General features: G+C 47.5%; 2 protein-coding genes across 7 annotated transcripts in view; both read right to left on the bottom strand.

Annotated features, from left to right (window-relative positions):
- fam189a1 (family with sequence similarity 189 member A1) overlaps window positions 1-15334 on the bottom strand; it is a 22996-nt gene extending 7662 nt beyond the window's left edge. Inside the window, exons 1-2 of the mRNA XM_062471790.1 lie at window positions 14506-15334; window positions 2252-2397 (exon numbers count right to left, since the gene is read on the bottom strand). Of these exons, the coding sequence (XP_062327774.1) occupies window positions 2252-2397; window positions 14506-14730 (371 nt within the window). The 5' untranslated portion in view covers window positions 14731-15334. The remainder of the gene's footprint in view (window positions 1-2251; window positions 2398-14505) is intronic.
- A 2188-nt stretch (window positions 15335-17522) lies between these two features.
- tjp1a (tight junction protein 1a) overlaps window positions 17523-21189 on the bottom strand; it is a 29818-nt gene continuing 26151 nt past the window's right edge. For 2 of the 6 annotated variants that reach the window (XM_062471574.1, XM_062471571.1), the window contains 3 exons: window positions 20750-20967; window positions 20255-20398; window positions 17523-19262 (listed from right to left, as the gene is read on the bottom strand). In XM_062471574.1, the coding sequence (XP_062327558.1) occupies window positions 19168-19262; window positions 20255-20398; window positions 20750-20967 (457 nt within the window). In that variant the 3' untranslated portion in view covers window positions 17523-19167. The remainder of the gene's footprint in view (window positions 19263-20254; window positions 20399-20749; window positions 20968-21189) is intronic. The other 4 variants (XM_062471575.1, XM_062471572.1, XM_062471577.1 and 1 more) reach the window with 2 other exon arrangements.

The raw sequence follows: 21189 nt of genomic DNA, 5'->3' as shown, positions 1-21189 counted from the left end.
GTTCAGTATCACACATCTTTTCAAGACCATAAATCATTTCTCAGACAACCTTTCCACGAAACGCACACATACACACATACACGTGTACACACGCACACACACACACACACATACACTTCGAGAGAGAACAGGCTGGGACTTCTGAAAGCTGAGGTGTTGAAGCACCTTGAACCATGGTCCTGTTTTGAACCTCACACAAGCACACACACACACACACACACACTCAAACTCTACAGAAAATGCTTCTATTGGCTCCAAAACACACACACAAACACACACACACACACATACTCTCTCCCACTCTATATCCTCCTATTCTCCTACTATGCTCGTGTAAATGGATAGCTGAGATCAGGGGAGGGGTTACTGGGGACTGTAATTTATGGTCATGTTCTCTGTGGTCCTGTTACATTTTACATTTACATTTAGTCATTTAGCAGACGCTCTTATCCAGAGCGACTTACAGTAATTACAGGGACATTCCCCCGAGGCAAGTAGGGATTACTAGCCCGCTTCCCTAACTGCTCAGCCACCTGACTCCCCAGGACTGTTACTATGGTTATATTATCACTAACGGATAGCCCTGGTTTGTGATATGTGTATGTGTGATCTGTGTGTGTGTGTGTGTGTGTGTGTGTGTGTGTGTGTGTGTGTGTGTGTGTAAGAGAGTGTGTATACTGCTCCTTATTGACGTGTGTATGCTGTTGGGGGATGGCATTAGGGCAGCAGTTAAAAGGCCCAGCTGCTGTCTGCATGATTATTCAGTAAGTCCTGGTTGTGTGTGATAAGAACAAGGAGCCTCATGCAGTCAGCCGGCTGGGGGTGGGTGGAGGTGCTAGGGCTGGGGGAGTAAGGTAGGGGTGGAGGTGGTTGAAGGGACTGGGAGGGTAAGGTAGGGGTAAAGATATTTGGAGGGGCTGGGGGGGGGGGGGTAGGGATGGAAGTGGTTGGAGAACTTGGGGGTAGGGTAGAGGTGGCGGTGGTTGGAGTAGCTGGGGGGTAAGGAGTGTATCAAGCAGATTTATAGCCTCCAGCCATGAGCAGGGCTCTACAGTACATCTATAAATCACAACACAGCATAGTGGCTGCATGTACTTGCACACACATATACACACACACACTCTCCTATATCCAAACCAACAGGGCTTGCATTGGTAATATGGGAAACGCAACTGGTTCAGACTGGAGCCAGCCAAGATAAAACCCTTGACTTGGTGTCTTGGGTTGCCTTGGTGACTGAGAGGGATTGTGAGGCAGTTGCTATGGTGCATTCATTTGTTTCTCCAGAGACTGATGCAGGCCTGTCTGACCAAGCTACCAGCTTGCAACTCACAGACAGACAAGCAGAATACAGGCAGGCAGGCAGGCAGGCAGGCAGGCAGGCAGGCAGGCAGGCAGGCAGGCAGGCAGGCAGGCAGGCAGGCAGGCAGTTAGAGAGTCTCAGTCAGATCTAAACTGAGATGCAGCCAGTTTCCTAGGGTTCTTTTACAGTATATCATCCGTGTGTATGAGAGAGAAAAATGGAGAGAGAAGCCTGGAGAGAGAAGCCTGGAGAGAGAAGCCTGGAGAGAGAAGCCTGGAGAGCTATACAGCCTATAGACGAGCTCCACAGAACATCACTCCAAAGGTTCAAACATGCAGCAGAGCACCCCAAGGGGCCAGGAAGGGTTTGTGTTGTTTACTCATCAGGGTTGCAGTGGACAGTAGAGACCTAACTAAACAAGACCACCTTCTAAATCCGCAGGTACACACACTTACACACAGGACTATCATCAACACTATGAAGACTTGTCATCTTAGCCCCACCCCCAGAAGGAACACGGAGTGATGCGTGTGGGTTCTAAACAGTCTCTGCTCCAGCTCCACATTGCTCTGCTATTGGCCTGACCACCCACAGCCAGCATGGTGCGCAGCACTGGGCTGCCAGGGCATGGAGGCACCAGCCTGGAATATTAGTCAGATGCCAGTTATCCGTGGGTTGAGGGGAATGAAGATGCATGAGTCTGGCAAACATTTTGGCCCAGCAGACTGAGGGGGATAAACTGGCATGAGTCTGGCAACCGCTCTGGCCCAGCAGACTGGCGGATACATGGGTTTCTAGATCATCAGAAGCTTTTATCTTCTCATCCCTCTATCTGTCCTTCCATTCCTCTATCTAGTCATCTCTCCATCTTTTTACCCTACAATGGTGGTATTTTTCTCTCTCTAAGCACTCTCACTCTGCAGTCTCTGGTCTTTCTGTGGTCTCTACGAAGAAGGAGATATGAGGGACGAGGGGATGAGGTATGAGGGGATGAGGTTGAGATGAAGTCGGAGGGATGAGATTGAAGGATGACTCACCACCAGCGAGAGAGGTCTCTTCCAGGACACCACGCCTATCAGCCCCGATAACAACACCTGGGGAGGGACAACACAGAGGTTAGGGAGCACACACACACACACAGTTTAGAGACACTGCTTTGTATTACATGTTTAGGCTTTATCTGACATCAAGGGACAATAAAACACTCATATTACTTGATTTGTTTTACTTTTCTCTGTCTGCCCACCTCTTTCTCTCTCTGTTTATGTCTCTTCTATATGCGTTTCCTTTTTCGGATTGAAAATTATGTAATATTACATGTTTCACATGATGTAATATTATATTTTGGATGTAATATTATATTTGTACTAATTTCTGTCGGTCTGTCGGTCTGGTTAGACCTTGGTGTGAGATAGCACTTCTATATTAGCCTGCAGTCCCGTTATCCTCTGCCTCTCCCTTCCTCCCTCTCTCCTCCTCTTTATCCTTCACCCTCCATTAAACATCAACACTTCCTCTCCCTCCTCCCCCTGTACTCTCTCTCTCTCCTCCAACAACACTCCATCCGTCCCCTGTGTTAAAGGCCCCATTCTCTGCTGCCTTGGTAAGAGTCTCAGGATTGAGATTGAGACCACCCTTACCCACACACAATCATCCATGCTAGATCACACACTAAGGTAATTAATGGTAGTCGCTAAAATCCTAAACCAATCAGAAAGAAGAGACGGTTGACATCATCTGGAGGCATGTTTGGTTAAGTGGGAGAAAGAGGGAGGGACAGACTCAGACAGAGAAGCTGAAACTATAAAAGAGAGCAGCCCTGTTAACGATGACAGGTAGTAAATCTAGTAAAAGTGTTTCAGCGCCAGACAGATCACCTCGTCTCCCTTAGCCCTCTCTCTCTCACACACACTCACATATATACACACACACACTTCCACATACACACACACTTACGCACAGTACACACTCACATCCCTCTGGTGCAGAAAGAGAGCGGGACACTGAGGTAGAGAGTGTGTGTGTGTGTGTGTGTGTAGCACACAGAGAGGTGTTATGGTGAGAGGCCTGTGCTAGCTTGGTGTCAGTCTCTTGAGGATGCACTCCTCCACTGCTCTCTAAATAGGATTAACACTCCTCACTTAGGGAACAGCCTGGCTTCTGCGCTCGTATGCATGTCAAGGAACAGACCCCCTCACCCTCTGATTCACCTGCTAATCAATAAACAAACGTATGAACAAATCAAACAATAAGTCAACTAATCAGTGAGTGAATCATTGAACTGTGCAGGAGAGCAGCAGCCAGGATCACCAGGTGCGGTCTCACTGGCCCCTCCCGTCCTGTCAGGGTCACCATGTGACCTGTTAGACACACCACTTCAGCCCCTCCAGTTCTTGCCAGATCCCTATTGCATGTTCTTGCCAGATCCCTATTGCATGTTCTCGCTCTCTGCTGGGGTACTTTCCATACATCCCTATATACCTTATGTGTGTGTATGGTGACAGCAGGACCTCCAGGAATCTGTAGGGATCAGAACTAGTGATCAGGCACCCTGCAGTGAATGGCCGTCAGGAGTGACTGCACACACACACATGCCCTCTTTCACACACACACACACACACACACACACACACACACACACACACACACACACGCACACACACACACACACGCGCACACACACTCACCCTTGTTCTATGGATAGAAGCCTAGCACACGTTACCAAGGCAATGGCCCACTGGTCACATCATCCATAATGATTTCCCATCAACCCTGCACTGCAAGAGGTCACTCACATTTGACCACACACCACACACCACCCAGTGTCCATGTAACACACACACACACACAAATTGGCAGACACTAATGCATAATTTCTCACACCCTCTGTAGTGTCAGACACCACCTGGGGGAGCTTCTCTGCAGGATATGTGTGCATGCTAGTATGTGTGTATGTTTGTGTGGTTTAGTTTGTATAAATGTGTGTATGTGTCTGTGTGTGTGTGTGTCCTGCTGTATTGAATGTGTCAGGAGACTCAGCACTCCTCACTAATGAAATGGAGCTGGGGAGTGATTAAATGGTTGTCAAAGACTCTCTTTAAAAAAGGGGCAAAACTTGACATCTACTCTCTTCCTCTCTCTCCATCTCACTACTTCCCCCTGTGTGTTAAACACTGCAGGCAAGGGTATCCTACTCCTGTCCCCTAGCTGAGATCCAGAACCCTCCATAAACTGTCACCAGGTGTTAACATTCCTTGGAAACCAGGGAGGAACCCTTAGGAACCCTGGTTGTTCTAGGCAGTAAAACAGGAAGTGATGTGTGGTTAGACTGAGAAAAGCTTTGCAGGGGAGGACCCATACTGTCCATGAGCATCTGAGATCTTCACCCTACCGTCCCTGACCACGGTACATACAGGAGATAGATTTATATGAGTGTGTGTGTGCTGGTGTGTGTTTAAGCCGGGATGTCTGGCATGAATCAGTCTTCTCTCACTCTGTCATCTACTTTCTTTCCCTCCCTTTATTCCCTTCATCTCATCTCTGTCGCTCCATTTGTCTCTCTCTCTCTCTGCCTCCACTTCCCACTCTCTCTCTCTCTAGGACCCCCCTCTATCTCTATCGCCCCTCCCCCCTCTCTCTGCCTTCCCTCCACACTCCTTGTCTACCTCCCCCCTCTCTTCTGCCATCCTATATCCTCCACTTTGGAACTCAAAAGAACCAGCCAACCAGCCCTCGTTACCATGGAAACACGGGGAACAACAGCAGCTCGGCTGGTGTTGTGTGTGTGTGTGTATGTGTGTATGTGTGTGTGTGTGTGTGCGTGTGTGTGTGTGTGTGTGTGGTGGTGGTGGTGGGGGATGTGGGGACATGCACATTCTAGTTTCCTACATTCCTACCTTCATCTCTCTCTCTTTCTATACCTCTATTTGCATTTCAACCTGTTCTGTCCATTCCCGACAGTCACTGTGGTGTGTCCAGACCAGAGCAGCAGAGAGCAGATTACATTACAGACACAAGCATCACAGACACAGCTTAACCAATTACTCTGACTGTCTCTCTCTGTCCCTCTCCCTCCATCTCTTCATCTCTCTCCCTCCATCTCCCTCCTGCTCTCTCCTTTTCCTTACATCTCTCTGTTTTAGATCACTATCAGATCTGCTGTGGGTCCTGGCAACAGGGCAGGGATCTGTCACATACACACATACAGGACTCAGATGTTCCCCACATCTAAGGAACTTTGACAGATGGAACCCTTCCATATGTTCTACGTTCTACCACAGCTGCTCCTCTGAGAGCCAGGAGGAACCACAGAAGCTCCTAGAGAAGCTTTGGCTCTCCTCCTAAACCAACAAAACTCATTCATTGCCTTCATCATCCATGTGTGCGTGTGTGAGAGTGGCTTGGCTGGATAATTGTCTGTATTACGCATCGCCCTGCCAGGAGGACGCCTCCAACATGGGACAACACAAGAAGAAACAGGCCCCTACACCCTCTTCTCCCCTCCTGTTCTCCCCCTCTCCTCCTGCCCTCCTCCCCTCCTCCCCTCTTCTCCCCTCTCCTCCTCTGTGCTCCCTCTCTTCTCGCCTCCATTCTCTTCCCCCTCCTCTCCTCACCGCTCCTCCCTTCATCTCACCATGATAACTGTAACCAGGCAGCCTGCTGCTCCTGCTGTGATATGATAAGGGTTTTATGAGCTGGAACAAATCCTGACTGATAACTTTAGAGTCAGCAGAGCACAGCATGTTTACAGAAAGTCAACAATACGTCTGGCATTGTGGGTCTGAGTGTGTGTGTGTGTGTCTAGATGTCCGTGAGTGTGCATGAGAGGAACACATCAAGGGCCAGATATAAAGAAGGAAGCATCGGAGATTCACATCCAGGAACAACGCCTACGATGCGAGGTTCGATTTAGGGATGAAAACCCATGTATTCCTGCTCCGCCCCCCTTTCCTGTCATGTGATGAAATACACTCAGTACCATTTGGCTGAAGCTTTTATCCAGAGCAGTGAGTGAGGGAGTGGTACATTACTAGAGAGTGAGTAGTAGCGGAAAAGTGAGTAACGATAGCAACGCCAATCTCATGTCATACGTTGTGTAGGACAAAGGAATGGGATAGGGACTCACACACACACTCAATCACAAACACACGCACAATTCCAACACAGCTCTGCTTTTCTGAAAGCAGAGCTGTGTGAATGCGTGTCTGTGTGTGTACATTTGTGTGAGTCACTAGTTAAAAGAGTAGAGGTATGTTCTCTGTGACTAAAGTTTAGGTTTGACAGAAAATAGTTTTAACACCGAACCAAAAAAAGTCCTCCCACATGCGTGTGCATGTGTACGTGTGAACATCTGTGTGTGCTTGTGTCTGCATGTTTAAATGTCATCCATGCACAGTTGGGCTTGCTAGCAGTGATTAGCTTTCCCCACATGTACTATAAATAGTATTTTTCTCCATCAAGTTAGCCAGCAGTGGCTCCTCTTTAACCAGCACAGACAAGGGGGGACAGAGAGAGGACATCTGAGATATGTTTATTGTTATCTGAATACCTCGTTACCGGAACACCTGATTCAGTGTTTCTGGCCATTCTGCAGCTCCACCAACCCCCCCAAATATAGGAACCATCTTCAGGGGAAATAACACACATATGACTATTATAAACACAAAATAGATAAAAGTGCAACAACAGATGTGCAAAAAGATACATCAAAAAAGGAGACTCAATGTATTGCATGCAAGGCATTAGTTAGTCGCTTTAGTTTTATTCATGAAAAAGAATACATTAAAATATGAAATCCCCCCCCCCACCACCAAATATGTATTTTTGAGTGGGAGTGGGGGGGAGGGGGCAATCACCCAAGGCAGGCTGTAGGTTGCCTAAACCTAGAAATGCCCCCGACCTGGCAAACTGAAAACAATGGTACCTGACACCTGGGGACCTCGAGCTGTGATCTCATCTCAGCAGCTACTTTACTTATGGTGCGCACATTTAATAAACACACACACACATACACACACACACAATCTAAGTGCCCAGCCACAGACCATTACTAAGCCTCTCAATTTAGAAAAGTGGCTCAACAAATCAATGTGGATTCGTTTTGGAGAAGCAGCAATGGTGGTGTGTGCGTGTGGCTTTCTCCCCAGTGCCCAGCAGTATGGGCCTGCAGGGATACTACTGTAATTCTGTGTATCGATCCAGGATACAGCCCAGATCATCTGTCCTGGTCAACCTGTGTGTAGTTGGGAAGGTGAATGGAGGAAGCCTGGTGACAGCTTTAGGAAATAGCATTGTTTGTATTGTTGTTGTTGGAGACAGGATCCTGTTAGTCTGGGAGACAGTCTGCCTCCTCCTCTTAGAGGGTAAATACTTGAGTGGTTTCTCACACCTCACTGTGTGACCCAAGTCGTATTGGTAGTCTTATATGTTGATAAGTAAGGGTCAAGCTGTGGTCTGATTGGTTGTTTCTCACAGATGATGGTTGGGTATAAAAATGTATGTGGATCATTATTGTCTCTACTTCTCATTGGCTATTATTCCTCTGGCCTTGCTCATCTGGCCTTGGCCATGACGTTTGGCTTCCTTTTCATTCTCTCTCTGATTTACAATAAAATACAATTACATGGTTGAGTAGGGAAGATTTTAAATGAACAGTTTGCCTTGTAATTTATTCAATTAATTTGTAATGTTTACATATAAATTCCACATTCATCTGAAAGTTTTTGGTTTCATTGAATCGCCAAGTCAGATAACCACAACTGTAGCACATTTGGTCAATTTAAAAACACTGTCCAGTTTACTCCTATTACATCAATGCGCACATACATACATACATACACACACACACACACACACACACACACACACACACACACACACACACACACACACACACACACACACACACACACACACACACACACACACACACACACACACACACACACACACTTCTCAGTCTGATAATCACATTATGTAGAGAGGTCAAAACTGACAAGGACAACTTACTGTTCACCAGTAAAAGGATTACTATGCTAGAACAACAGCAGCATCTCAGCATTTTTCATCTACCATGTCTGGACAGAACAGGATAAGCATTGTACAGAATCCTTCAACAAAATCCATCTACGGAACATATCCACAGATTCACAGAACCCTTTTAGAAAGACAGTTCTGCTGCCGATGTCTCTACAGACCCCAGAGGAGAAGGGTGCAGGTCATTCTGGGCTGTTTGAACACGAAGCACCCTTCTTTCTGGCACATTCATGACTTCACTTCCCTGAGAGACTTCCCTGGAGTACCCCTCCTCTCCTATCATTTCTCTTTCTCACTCATCTCCCTTTTTCCTCTCTCCCTCATCCCTCTCTCTCCGCTCACCCCCCCCCCTCTCTAACCCTCTCCTACCCCCCTCATACCTACGCACCCACTCTACACACACACACACACACACACACACACACATTATGGCCCTAGCTCAGAGAGAGGGATCACTGGGATAAACACCAGCTTTCACCCATGACAAATGCAGGAAGTTGAATCCAGTGCTGTGTATCTTCAGCCAACCAGATCCACACATGCGCACGCACACACATCCTCCCTCTTAACCCCGTCTGGAGCAGCAGCAGGGGAGCCATCAGTCTGTGTCAGGAGAACAGAACCATGGCCAGGAACAAGCAGGGACGAGACCTCGACCGTCTTTCACACCGACAGAGAGAGAGAGAGAGAGAGAGAGAGAGAGAGAGAGAGAGAGAGAGAGAGAGAGAGAGAGACAGAGTGTGTGTGAGAGAGAGAGAGGAGAGAGACGAGAGAGAGAGAGAGAGAGAGAGAGAGAGAGAGAGAGAGAGAGAGAGAGAGTGTGAGAGAGAGAGACAGGAGAGAGAGAGGAGGAGAGAGAGAGAGAGAGAGAGAGAGAGAAGAGAGAGAGAGAGAGAGAGAGAGAGAGAGAGAGAGAGAGAGAGAGCGAGAGAGAGAGAGAGAGATTGAGAGAGAGAGAGAGAGAGAGAGAGAGAGAGAGAGAGAGAGAGAGAGAGAGAGAGAGAGAGAGAGAGAGAGAGATGACAGCTATTCTTCCTCTATTCCATTTACATTTAGTCATTTTTTTTAATTCCAAGATGGTTTCACACTCGCCAGGTGTGCGTAGGAATGAGCATGTGTGTGTGTGTGTGTGTGTCATCAAAGCCGTGATGCATCCTGTCATGGAGGGATGTTGTAGAAGTTACTGTGTTCTACACACAACAAACAAACTCGCCAATCCCCCTGCATCAAACATTAACTCTGTGTGACCACTTCAAAGACCACCCCCCCCCCCCCACACACACACACACACATTACTGAAACAGTGCCTATCTGCTATCCCATCAAAGATCCTTCAAGGTGTCCTTTTATGTTATGTGATGCTGTGTCAACTTCAAAAGAACCAGGCTTTAGATAGCTGGCTCAGCGTTGCCAGGGACAACTGACATGACCCTCTCTGACAACACATGTGAATTAGCCATTAAAAGGATGAGAGACAGATGGAGAGAGAGAAAGACAGAGGTGTAGAGAAAGACCATCCAAAGTGAAAAAGGATTGTGACATGTGCATATAGAGAGCACATACAGTGACCAGTGTTAATGCAGAGTCCTTTGGCTCCAGGGTCCCAGACTAAGCTAATTGTATTATTGATCGGTACCTATGAGCTGGTGTTGGGATCAATGCTTCAGTGTTCACAGTAAACATTGACTGAGCTCCTCTGGTAGGAACAAGCTGAAAGCACACTGAGAGGAAAGCCTCCCTGCTTCCTCTCCCTATTCATCCCTCCATCGCCTTTCCTCTCCTTCCAGCCCCTTTGACCAAGTGTCTTTTCTCTCCAATACACAATTTATACAGACACACACACACGCTTTGCAAACAAACACAAACATGGGGAGATGTTAGGGTGACATTCAATAAAAACCGTTAGACGCTTCTCTCTCTCTCAGCCCCCCCCCCCCCCCTCCATTAAACTGTCACCAGACAGTCCTCTCTAATAGGCTGGTTTGCTCTGTCAGATCAATCAGTTCTGCCCTAATCTCTCTTTCCCCCTCCCTTCATCTTTCCTTCTTCCTGTAAGTAACAACCCACAGCTGGGCTCACTTCCTGGATGCATCACGTGACATCCATCTAATTTGGGGGGGGGGGATTCTCTCTCACTGCCCTTCTTAGGTAACAGGATATGAGTTTCACATAAATAAGTTTCACTAACTTCTAGAAAGAGAGAGAGAGAGACAGATAGACATGCACAACCATGCCCCCTCCCAGCAGAGCACAGTGCTAATCCCAGCACAAAGACATTGATTAGTCTGAACAAAGACACTTTTTACAGCTGGTGCTCTCTCTCTCTCTCTCTCTCTCTCTCTCTCTCTCTCTCTCTCTCTCTCTCTCTCTCTCTCTCTCTCTCTCTCTCTCTCTCTCTCTCTCTCTCTGTTGGCTGCCGCCTGTTTGCAAAGAAGTGCAGAACCAAGCGTTCTGTCAAAGCACAGACAAGTGAGAGGTCCAGAGGTCACGCAAACACACACACTATAGAGGCATCACTCTGCTCTCACCTCCAGTACAGAAGTAACAGCAGTGATGTCTCCGTGATGTCAGGTCAGGAAGGCTGCTCACATGCTAGGGGTGGGAGGGGGGGCAAAACAGACAGATGCAGGCCCTGGAACCATACACAAGAGATTCCCATCCTCTAGTCTCACCCTCCTCTCCGCTCCCCTCACCCTCCTCGCCATTCCCTCTTCCCTCCTTCCCTCTCCTCCTCTGTTAATTTGCATGTCAGCCCAGTGTAGAAGTCCTCAGTGTTAATGTCACAGCTCATAACCCACAGGAAGAGAGACACTCCTGAGATGACAAAAAAACACACATATCAATTTCTTCTTCATATTCATTTTCATTTCCTCTCGATCATTCTCTTTCCTCTCTCCATTACTCTCTCCATTACCCTTTCCCCCTCAGCATTTCACCTTCCCTCTACCTTTACTCTCTCCTTCTCCCTCTCATTTTGTCTGTACAGGTCACCCCCTCTTGATAGCAGTCATTACAGGCTGGTTTAAATCAGGAATCACTAATAATTATCACTAATGAACCAGCTGCTTTCATCACACCTGGCAGGGTGTCTTCAAAGACCTACAGTGTGTATGTGTGTGCAGTGTGTATATGAGGCTTTCTGCCTTGCATTCTTATCCCTTGCCTCTGTCATATCATCCTATCTTTTCTCTCTTCTTCATCTTTTTTTCCAAACATGTCATGTAGTCTGTTTAAACCAGGAAACCTAAGCAGGGTTGTTATGTAGCCTGTTTGAACCAGGCGGCGAAAGCAGAGCTGCTGTTTCCCCATGTGCCCATCCCTCTGAGGCCTGGGGTAATTAGCCTATTAGCATCTCATTAAGCATAGAGGCAGAGAGGGAGATTGCTCATCTGATCTGTGCTGATCTCCCTTGCCTCCTCATGCTGGCGCCATCACCTCTGCCTAACACTGGGCCAGCCTACATCCGGACACGCCATTCAGCCTCAGCACACGTAGCCTTCTGATGAGTCGAAGAACACATTATCATGCTGATAAGATTCAGACAGGACGTGCTTTGAAACCCAGACTGCCAATCAGACGGTGAGCTGGTCCTGCATTATTCCTGTTTTCATAATGTGCTGGATTCTCATTGGTGGAGAGCTCTCATGACTGGAAAAGACAGTGGTTTCAGAGGGGGAGGGACGTGTGTTTGTTAGAGAGACAGAGAAAGATATTGAAGTTCATTGGCTATGGCTCCCTGAGAAGCCTTGATTCTTCACTCTCTGCCCCCTCTGTCTAAACACACACACGCACACACACAAACACACAGTCCCAGACAGTACCTGTGTCTCTGTGCTGGTCCCCGAGGGCCCCTCGGAGCCCAGTAGCTGTCTGAAATAAACACACAGGACCTCCAGAACATGACATGTCCATTACCCTGCCCCCTCTCACACACACACATTCACACAGCCTCACATACACACTCTCTCTCACTTAGATTTTCTATGGTCTTACATGGGAGTATATGTGAGTGTGTATGTGGAGGGATGAGGAATGGAGGGCTGGGAGGAAGTGGTAGGTGGTTAAACAGCTTGGTAATGAAAGAGCTAGGCTGATTGGCTGTTGTGATGTGGTGGGAGCTGATCCGGGATAGATCAATCCCCCCTTCACACACACACACCACTAATTCTTGTATGTCACGTTGGCTTATCGAAAATAGAAACCAAAAGACCTACTAGGACTGGGGGATGGATTTCTCCAACCTTCCAACCCTTCTTCTCTCGCTCTGAACAGATTAGACTGGGCACAACGCCCGGGCTATGATACCACTCCCTCATACGCACGCACACACGCACGCACACACACACACACACAAACAGAGACCTTCTCTATGTCTGTATTCCAGCAGCCTCCTGATATAGTGCTGTCTAACTCTGTCATCCATCTGCACAGCTGGATAAGAAGGCTCTCAGTCCGGAGCTGGTGTGAAAACATCTCGCCAGTGCTTCCATGTGATGTTCCATGGGATCTTTCCGCCCTCTCTCTGTTACTGCTGATATCCTCTAGCTATAGAAACCTCTCCATCAGCACTTTCACCCTGCTAACTAAGGCTAACGACTGCTCCTGAACCTGCAAATTACAGCTAACTACAGCTATTTTCCGGGAACCTGCTCCCTACAGCTCGGGGAGGAGATGAGAGGGGAGAGGAGGGAAAAGAGTATGGGAGGAGTGGAGGGGATGAGCCTATCAGAGTGTCTATAAAGAATGTGTCAGAAGTAGTGGACATTCTACACTAGTATGGTGCAGTTAACCATCAGTGTTCCTGAAGCCAGCCCTCTAGTCCAGCACCCTGCTGAGCTCTCTCTCCTCAGTGATGAGCCCTCAACACTTACCAACACCCTGTCTTTTCTCTGGTTCTGAGCTGCCATTAGACAGGTTCTGTCTATATGTATTGTAAGACTGATGTTGTTAAAACTGTGTCGTATAAAATATATAAGCCGAGCAAGTGTTAAGCAAACACTCCTACAGTGCGTACACACACACACACACATCTGTAGTTTATTATCATCCAACATGACTACTCAGCAAATGTTACTGTTGATTTAACATCAGTGTGTTCATGATCATGAGAGTGGACCTATATTAACAATTATTGAGTAAAATACTACTGGTGTTTGAACTGTTTGAAATGTGCTGTATTCTAAACCTGCAAAGCCTATTGACAGATCAGCCTCTTCTGGGGCACCTCAGCCTCTATACAGCCTTTAGACTTGATGGATGAGTGTCTACCCCAGCCTCGAGATGAGCCTGACAAGCTCACTGCGCTCAGCTCCAGGTGTAAGAGATGCAGATGATCAGCTGAAAGGAGGGATGACGGTATTGACTGAAGCATCACCTGACCTGTGACCTCCAGGTTGCTTATCTCTGTCAACAGACACACACACTCAAACACACAAAAAGCCACTAATACCCACAACAACGCACGTGCGCATGCAAACACACAACTACCCCCCTTACACACGCACACCCTGTGCCAGGGCCCACCCATTGCCCCCTACCACACTCTGCCCCTGCACCTCCATAATTGATGACCTGGCCCTCTGTTCTGAACTCAGCCTGGATCACTGGCAGGAAACCAGGGAAGTGTAACCTCATTAATATTTACAGGAACCAACATCAAATTTTCAAACGCATAAAAACACTGGTGTAACACAGATGAGCTGTAGTGGTACAATGACAAAAAGAGTGAAGAAAAAAGAAGAGAGAAGGGTCTATGTGATATATAAATATATATATATATAATTTATTTTACAATTTCCCAAAACGTTTCGTTAAATTTGTTTCAGTTACTGCCACACTGGCTTTCTGCCTCAAACTGAACATCAGAAGCTGAGAAAAAGTCCTATCACTCACGTTTGGTTAAAAAAAAAAATCTTCCGAAAGCGTTCGACATCTTGGATCAGGTGCACAGCAGCACCAGCACGTTTATTATACCGTGTCTATAAGCACAAGGAAACTACAAAGGACGCCTATGTCCTTCTCCCGCGCTCTCAGGTGTGAGCACGTGCATTTGTGTGTTAAAGAGGATTACACAGCCTTAACACTCACACTTAACGGTTACGTTACACAAAAACAAAGTAAAGACATTCCATATTTATAATTACACACCTAACGAGTGAAACACTTACCGAGAATCCAGCCCAAAACGGACACGAGTGCCTGACTCGTGGCGAGGTAGTGAGCGCCAGAGCAGCGAAGCTCACGGACAGGATGAGACTCCCCAGAACCATCTGGGACACCCCGAGGGTCAACATGATCCGAGTCCGGGTTCGGAAGCCCCGCAGTCGAGAGAGACTGCGGGACAGAGACGCCGGGCTCAACGAGCCGCCGCGGGGCATCGCATTGACCGGCATTGTCACAGGAGGCTGCTGTAGCCTGGGGATAGCCTACTGCACTCACAGCAACCAAAAGTGACAATTCACATCAATAACAACTCGGCTACCTGCGATTGCCGTTAATACAAGTTCTAGTCTATACAGAGATAATAAACGTCCAGAAATCCGTCTGCCCTGTCGAATGCGTCCTTTTTCAATTACATTGATGCACTGTTCCAATTGAAGACGCGTAATTGCAGTGTGTCCAGTGCGGTCGCGGTGAGAGGTGAGGGCTAATAGTCTATTGGCTACCTACTAAGATCCATTGTGCGACTTCACACAATAAGGACAGACTAAAAACTGTTCAGACTATCGAGGAAAACCCTGCGAGAAATACTACATCCGACCAAATAGCAAGCGTCAATCCAGAAGGCGTCATTCCGCTCTCCCCGTCGCTGAGGAAGAATCCGTTCCGTTCATCATCGCGGCACTTGCCTCCGCAGGCTTAAACAGGCGGAGAGGCGAGATGATCTTGGAGAGAACATCCGTTACCTTCACCCTTAACGGGAGCATGAATGAATAGCTAAAACGATCGCAGAATTACCCCGTCCGCATCTGTCGTATGTTTTTTTTTCTCCAAACATTACGCTTCACCGTTGTAGCCAATAGGCAAGCCTAACCGCCTACTAACCTACAGACTGCGGGGAGAGGGGGGGGGGGGGGGGGCAAGAGTGAGAGATGAGAAAGCGTAAGAACCGTGTTTGAAATGTTTCACAAGAGCAGGTTTGTTTTTCACAGACTAAAGCAAATTTACGCGGCAGCACTGGGCTCCCCTCAAGGGGAGAGAGGCGGCTGGCGAGCTGCTACACTGCGCACTCGGTACCTGTCAATCAGCGCGTGCTCATGGGGTTTTTACGATTCCACGGCGCGCTGAGCGGCCAGGGCCCCCCTATGCAGACATTGATCGATGTCACTGCGTCAGTTATAAAGGGTAAAGTAGCTACAAATTCGAAATGTAATTGACGTTGCTACGGTTTCTACGCTCGCGGTGAGCTTTTTAAAAGAAGGGTTATTTTGCGAATATTTAAGAAATGTCAATAGCCTACTTTTTCGCTCAGTTGTCGTAGCCAATGTGCGGGAAATCAAACAGTAAACTTATTGTTTGGTCAAGATGAAACACATTGACTTTGGTTGTGGTTTGACGGTCGCCTGGGCGCTCTCCTGGTGGGCAGGACGGACTGGGGCAGGACTTTTCAGGGAAGCTGGAGATCCGACTATAAAGTGTGATTAACACGACCAGGTCCCTCTCCCCGTCGCTGAGGAAGAATCCGTTCCGTTCATCATCGCGGCACTTGCCTCCGCAGGCTTAAACAGGCGGAGAGGCGAGATGATCTTGGAGAGAACATCCGTTACCTTCACCCTTAACGGGAGCATGAATGAATAGCTAAAACGATCGCAGAATTACCCCGTCCGCATCTGTCGTATGTTTTTTTTTTCCAAACATTACGCTTCACCGTTGTAGCCAATAGGCAAGCCTAACCGCCTACTAACCTACAGACTGCGGGGAGAGGGGGGGGGGGGGCAAGAGTGAGAGATGAGAAAGCGTAAGAACCGTGTTTGAAATGTTTCACAAGAGCAGGTTTGTTTTTCACAGACTAAAGCAAATTTACGCGGCAGCACTGGGCTCCCCTCAAGGGGAGAGAGGCGGCTGGCGAGCTGCTACACTGCGCACTCGGTACCTGTCAATCAGCGCGTGCTCATGGGGTTTTTACGATTCCACGGCGCGCTGAGCGGCCAGGGCCCCCCTATGCAGACATTGATCGATGTCACTGCGTCAGTTATAAAGGGTAAAGTAGCTACAAATTCGAAATGTAATTGACGTTGCTACGGTTTCTACGCTCGCGGTGAGCTTTTTAAAAGAAGGGTTATTTTGCGAATATTTAAGAAATGTCAATAGCCTACTTTTTCGCTCAGTTGTCGTAGCCAATGTGCGGGAAATCAAACAGTAAACTTATTGTTTGGTCAAGATGAAACACATTGACTTTGGTTGTGGTTTGACGGTCGCCTGGGCGCTCTCCTGGTGGGCAGGACGGACTGGGGCAGGACTTTTCAGGGAAGCTGGAGATCCGACTATAAAGTGTGATTAACACGACCAGGTCCACTACCCACTGGCCCCAGTAGCCTACCCAGCAACACATATGATCTGGTTTGGTTTTGTCAAATGTTATGATGTGAACGTCTTCTTCTTAGGCTACAGTTAGTTACGATAGCTCTATCCTGCTACTCTATCCTGAGTAGCCTACCTTAGGACTGCTGGGAGTAAATTATTGCGTTACCTACTACTACATTTCTATAATTGATTTAGCCGAAGCTTTTCTCCAAAGCGACGTACTAATAGACCTAGTGAAAAAGTAAAGCTAAGATCAACACATGATGTAAGCACACTGCACTACACATTAATAATTGAGAAAATAAACCTAACTTGACAGTGCATGATAATGGTCTATAGACTTACATGCCACTTAGATCTACATGCCACCATATGTACACAAGCCCAACGCAGCACCTGCTAGCATCAGTGAATCAAACCCATGTTGCTGACCTTGTAGAAAACATGTAGCGTTCTCGAGCCCCACCTAGTGTTTAAAGCTGTTAGTTGCAGGTGAAATATACTGCAGTGTCTAAAGATAATAAGAGATTCAGGAGCAAAGTCACCTTCCTCTACTGCACTGTTCCTCCGTTCCTGTTCAAGCTGTCCTCTTACGTCGTTATAGCCATTTAAGCCACCTTCAAACGAGGTTATCACAACGAACAAAAACACAGTCAAATCATTAACTTTAGAAATTATTTTATTCATTAATACAGTGGTATACTTAAAACTGTGTCGCAAAGGAGAAAAACAGTCACACGTGAAGAGCTACTACGCACCTGAAGCTGTGTTATTAACTAAGAGTAGTTCTGGTGTGCCATGTGTAATATATCGTCTATTAGTATAAAAATACATTTCAGGGCACACATTACAGCCCCTGCCTCACGGAGCACGGCGGGGGAGCCCTCAGACCCCACCCCCAGGAAGAACATATCTGTAAAGTTATTTAACCTTCTTAACTCTTCTGTAAATAAGTATACAATTAGTTATCGTGACTGTTACTTCATGTAGTGAATTCAGTATACTGGTACAAAAGTATTGGAATTACTGGTAAGTTACAAGGCTTCAGAGACCAACCAGAATACAAAGACAACCTGTTTATTTTATTCCTTTCCTTTTTTTCTTCTTTTTTTGAAAACAATTATTGTTTTTCTCTCTCTGTTTTGTACAAAATAACAAAGACAATACAAAAGTTCATTTACAAACCAAGAACAAGGCCATCGGTCAGCTGTCTATACAGCTACCTCTTTTTTTCAGTTGGATTTTTTGACATTTTTCTTCTGAAGTCATAATTATGCATAGCAGACCCGTCCCTCCGAGCCTCCACCCCGCCCCCTGTGCTAAACTTAGCATACTCCATACAGTCGGTTGACGGAAAATGGCAAGAGAAAAAAACAAGAACGTCCTTTTCCATAATTTATCATAACTTAGAAAACCCCAGAGTTTAGCTGTACTGAACAAGTGAATAATTTGCAGATAAGGCATCACTGCTTTGTTAGTGAGAGAGAGGAGGGAGAAAGGAAGGAAGAGGTAAGAGGGGAGATAAGAGAGAGAGAGAAGTGAGAGAGTCAAAGGGAGGGCTGTGAGTTTAAGCATGTGAGCAGGTGTGTGGACCTGAGTGGTTGGTACTGTAGGTAGATAGGCAGGCAGGACATGCATGATGTTCTTCTGACAGAAAAGTCACCTGATCCTCAGATTGCAGGAGGGAGCAACCTACGACACTGGAAGAGGAAGATGTTCTAAAAAGAGCCTTCAGGAGACTGTGGAGCTGGTCTTCATGTTCACCTGTTCAACCTTCATAATACCTCTCCTTCTACCTAATCAATCATCATCATCATATCCTCCATAATATGCATCAGCATCTTCTTCATCTTCACGGCTGTGCCCCACCCCCGCCCGCTTCCTCAGGAACCAGACCCGCTCCAACGTGGCAGTTCATCCAGTCACACGTTCCAGCTCAGCACAGGATTGGTCACAGTTCTGTTCTTTCTGTTTTCGTAGAACTTCATAATAAGTAAAAGGAGCATCAAAGCAAACGTACTGTAGTAGAGACCATAGTGTATGTAGTATAGAAATATACCAGCCAGATCTGTCTGTCCTCCTCCCTCCTGCTCAGTTGAAGACATCAGACTCCCCATTGTGGTAAACACTTCAGCGTGGTGTGTGTGTCTGTGTATGGAAGTGTGTGTGTGTGTTTGCAAGCACACACATGCAAATGAACTGTATGCATGCATTAGTGTGAGCGAGTGTGTGTGTGTGTGTGTGTGTGTGTAAAGAGCCTTCTTCTGTTGTCATGGAGGGGGTGTCCAGCCCCCCAGGCGGGGGCCTCAGAAGTGGTCGATGAGCACGGACACACAGTTGGCTCCCACCAGGTAGTTGGGGTCGCCGGGCAGGGCCTGGTTCTGCCAACTCTTAGGGTCACCTGGGAATGGAGTGGCATGGGGGGGGTCACAACAGCAGCACAGAAAAACACACACACACACACAATCCACTACTGCTGCTACAGTAACTTACACTGATATGAGATCTTCAGATCAAAGTGAAATTCCAGGCTTCTCTCATACTGACAGACATCCTAATGATGCACAGCTAAGACTTTAGCAGGACCAAGGTTATTCAAAGATCCTTTACATATTGAATTTGTCCTTTACTATCAATGTTAATTATGTGTTTTATCCTGTCGCTCATGTATTTATAATGAGCTAAAACACTGCCTGGCCTCCACAAATTAGTCAGTTCGACCCGAAAGGTTTTCTTCTCAATGTAGGGGTTTGGACAGAGGGCAGAAAACAGAGAACAGTATTGAGACTAGTCCTTTAGTCTTGGAGAGTCGAGAGGGGAGGAAAGGAGTGGAAGGGAGAGGAGAGGAAGGAAAGGGAGAGGAGAGGAAGGGAGAGGAGAGGAAGGGAGAGTCCTCCAGCATTGTGTCCGGGAGCAGAAGAGAGTAGGAGGGGGAGTCTGCTCTTCAGGTCTACTGGGTGGCTGTGAGGAGAGCTGAGGTCTGACATGCAGGATGACATCTACCAACCAAGGTTACAGAAAGGGAAGGATGAGGGATGGAACTGAACGTTTTGAAGATACCAAAACACACCAGAAAAAAAGAGGAAGGAGCATGAAGAGGAACCCATGGGAGAAAACGTTGATCTGAAGATCACATCAAAACAACAAACCAATCAGAGAACGAGTGATTGAATGAGTCTGTGTGTGTGTGTGTGTGTGTGTGCGCAAGAGAGTGTGAGTAAGCAAGTGGATGGGATTATGAATGAATGAATGAAGTGATTGAGTGAGTGCTAGAGTGAAACAACAGAATGAATGAACCCAGGAAACCATACATAAATCATAACAGTGACCCACAACCTCCAGCCAGTCACACAGCCACCCAGAGACCCAGAAACCCAGAGGACAGGAGCCTACCCGACGAGGAGTCGGAGGATTTGAGAGCAAAAGACCAACCATCAGGGGTCATAGACGCACAGTGAGGCAGGCGCAGCTCCACGGGCTTCAGGAACTTCAGACCGTGAGGACCACACATCACCAGCGGGCTCAGCAAGGTCTCTCCTGGACGGACGGGGGGTTGGACAGACACACACACACACACACACACACACACACACACACACACACACACACACACACACACACACACACACACACACACACACACACACACACACACACACACACACACACACACACACACACACACACACACACACACACACACACACACACACACACAGAGAAGAGTTAGATGCAAAATGCTCATGTGCCGTAAAACGTTACATTTTTGTGAGCACACACACAAAAAAAAGATTTGACCGCAAGTATCCTTGGAGACATGAAACAGGACTACGGTGGAACGTCCTCTTTCTATGCGGGGGGGTTTTAGCGCTCGAGGCGTCGGTTTACCTTTTTCCTTGTCGAGGGGGGGCAGGATGCTGTTGTCGCGGCAGACCTTGAAGTAGATCTCCTGTTCCACGCCGTCTGGGATGGCGCCCTGCGGGATGATGATGCTCACGCCCGTCTCTATGGAGCTCAGCACTCCACCGTTACTGTTAAACACGCCGCGCGCCGTGGCGACCACCGTGTGGCCTTCATCATCGTCATCGTCCTCCAGGGCGCTGGGGCTGCAGGGGGAGTGCAGAGAGGACACAGTCAGACAGAGAGACAGCAAAGCACACGTGTACCTCAGGCCTCCGGATTCCTGTAGGCAGCTCTACAGTCTGAGCGAGACGCACAACAACGCACAGTGGCGGCGACCATGTAGAGACAGAAATGACATGCCGTCATGTAAGTAAGATAAATAACATAAGGCCATTTAGTTTTTTTAATAAAAGAGCAAGCTATAG

Source organism: Osmerus eperlanus, chromosome 10, assembly GCF_963692335.1.
Source record: "Osmerus eperlanus chromosome 10, fOsmEpe2.1, whole genome shotgun sequence".
Classification (NCBI taxonomy): Eukaryota; Metazoa; Chordata; class Actinopteri; order Osmeriformes; family Osmeridae; genus Osmerus; species Osmerus eperlanus.
This window is presented reverse-complemented; position numbering and strand designations above follow the sequence as displayed.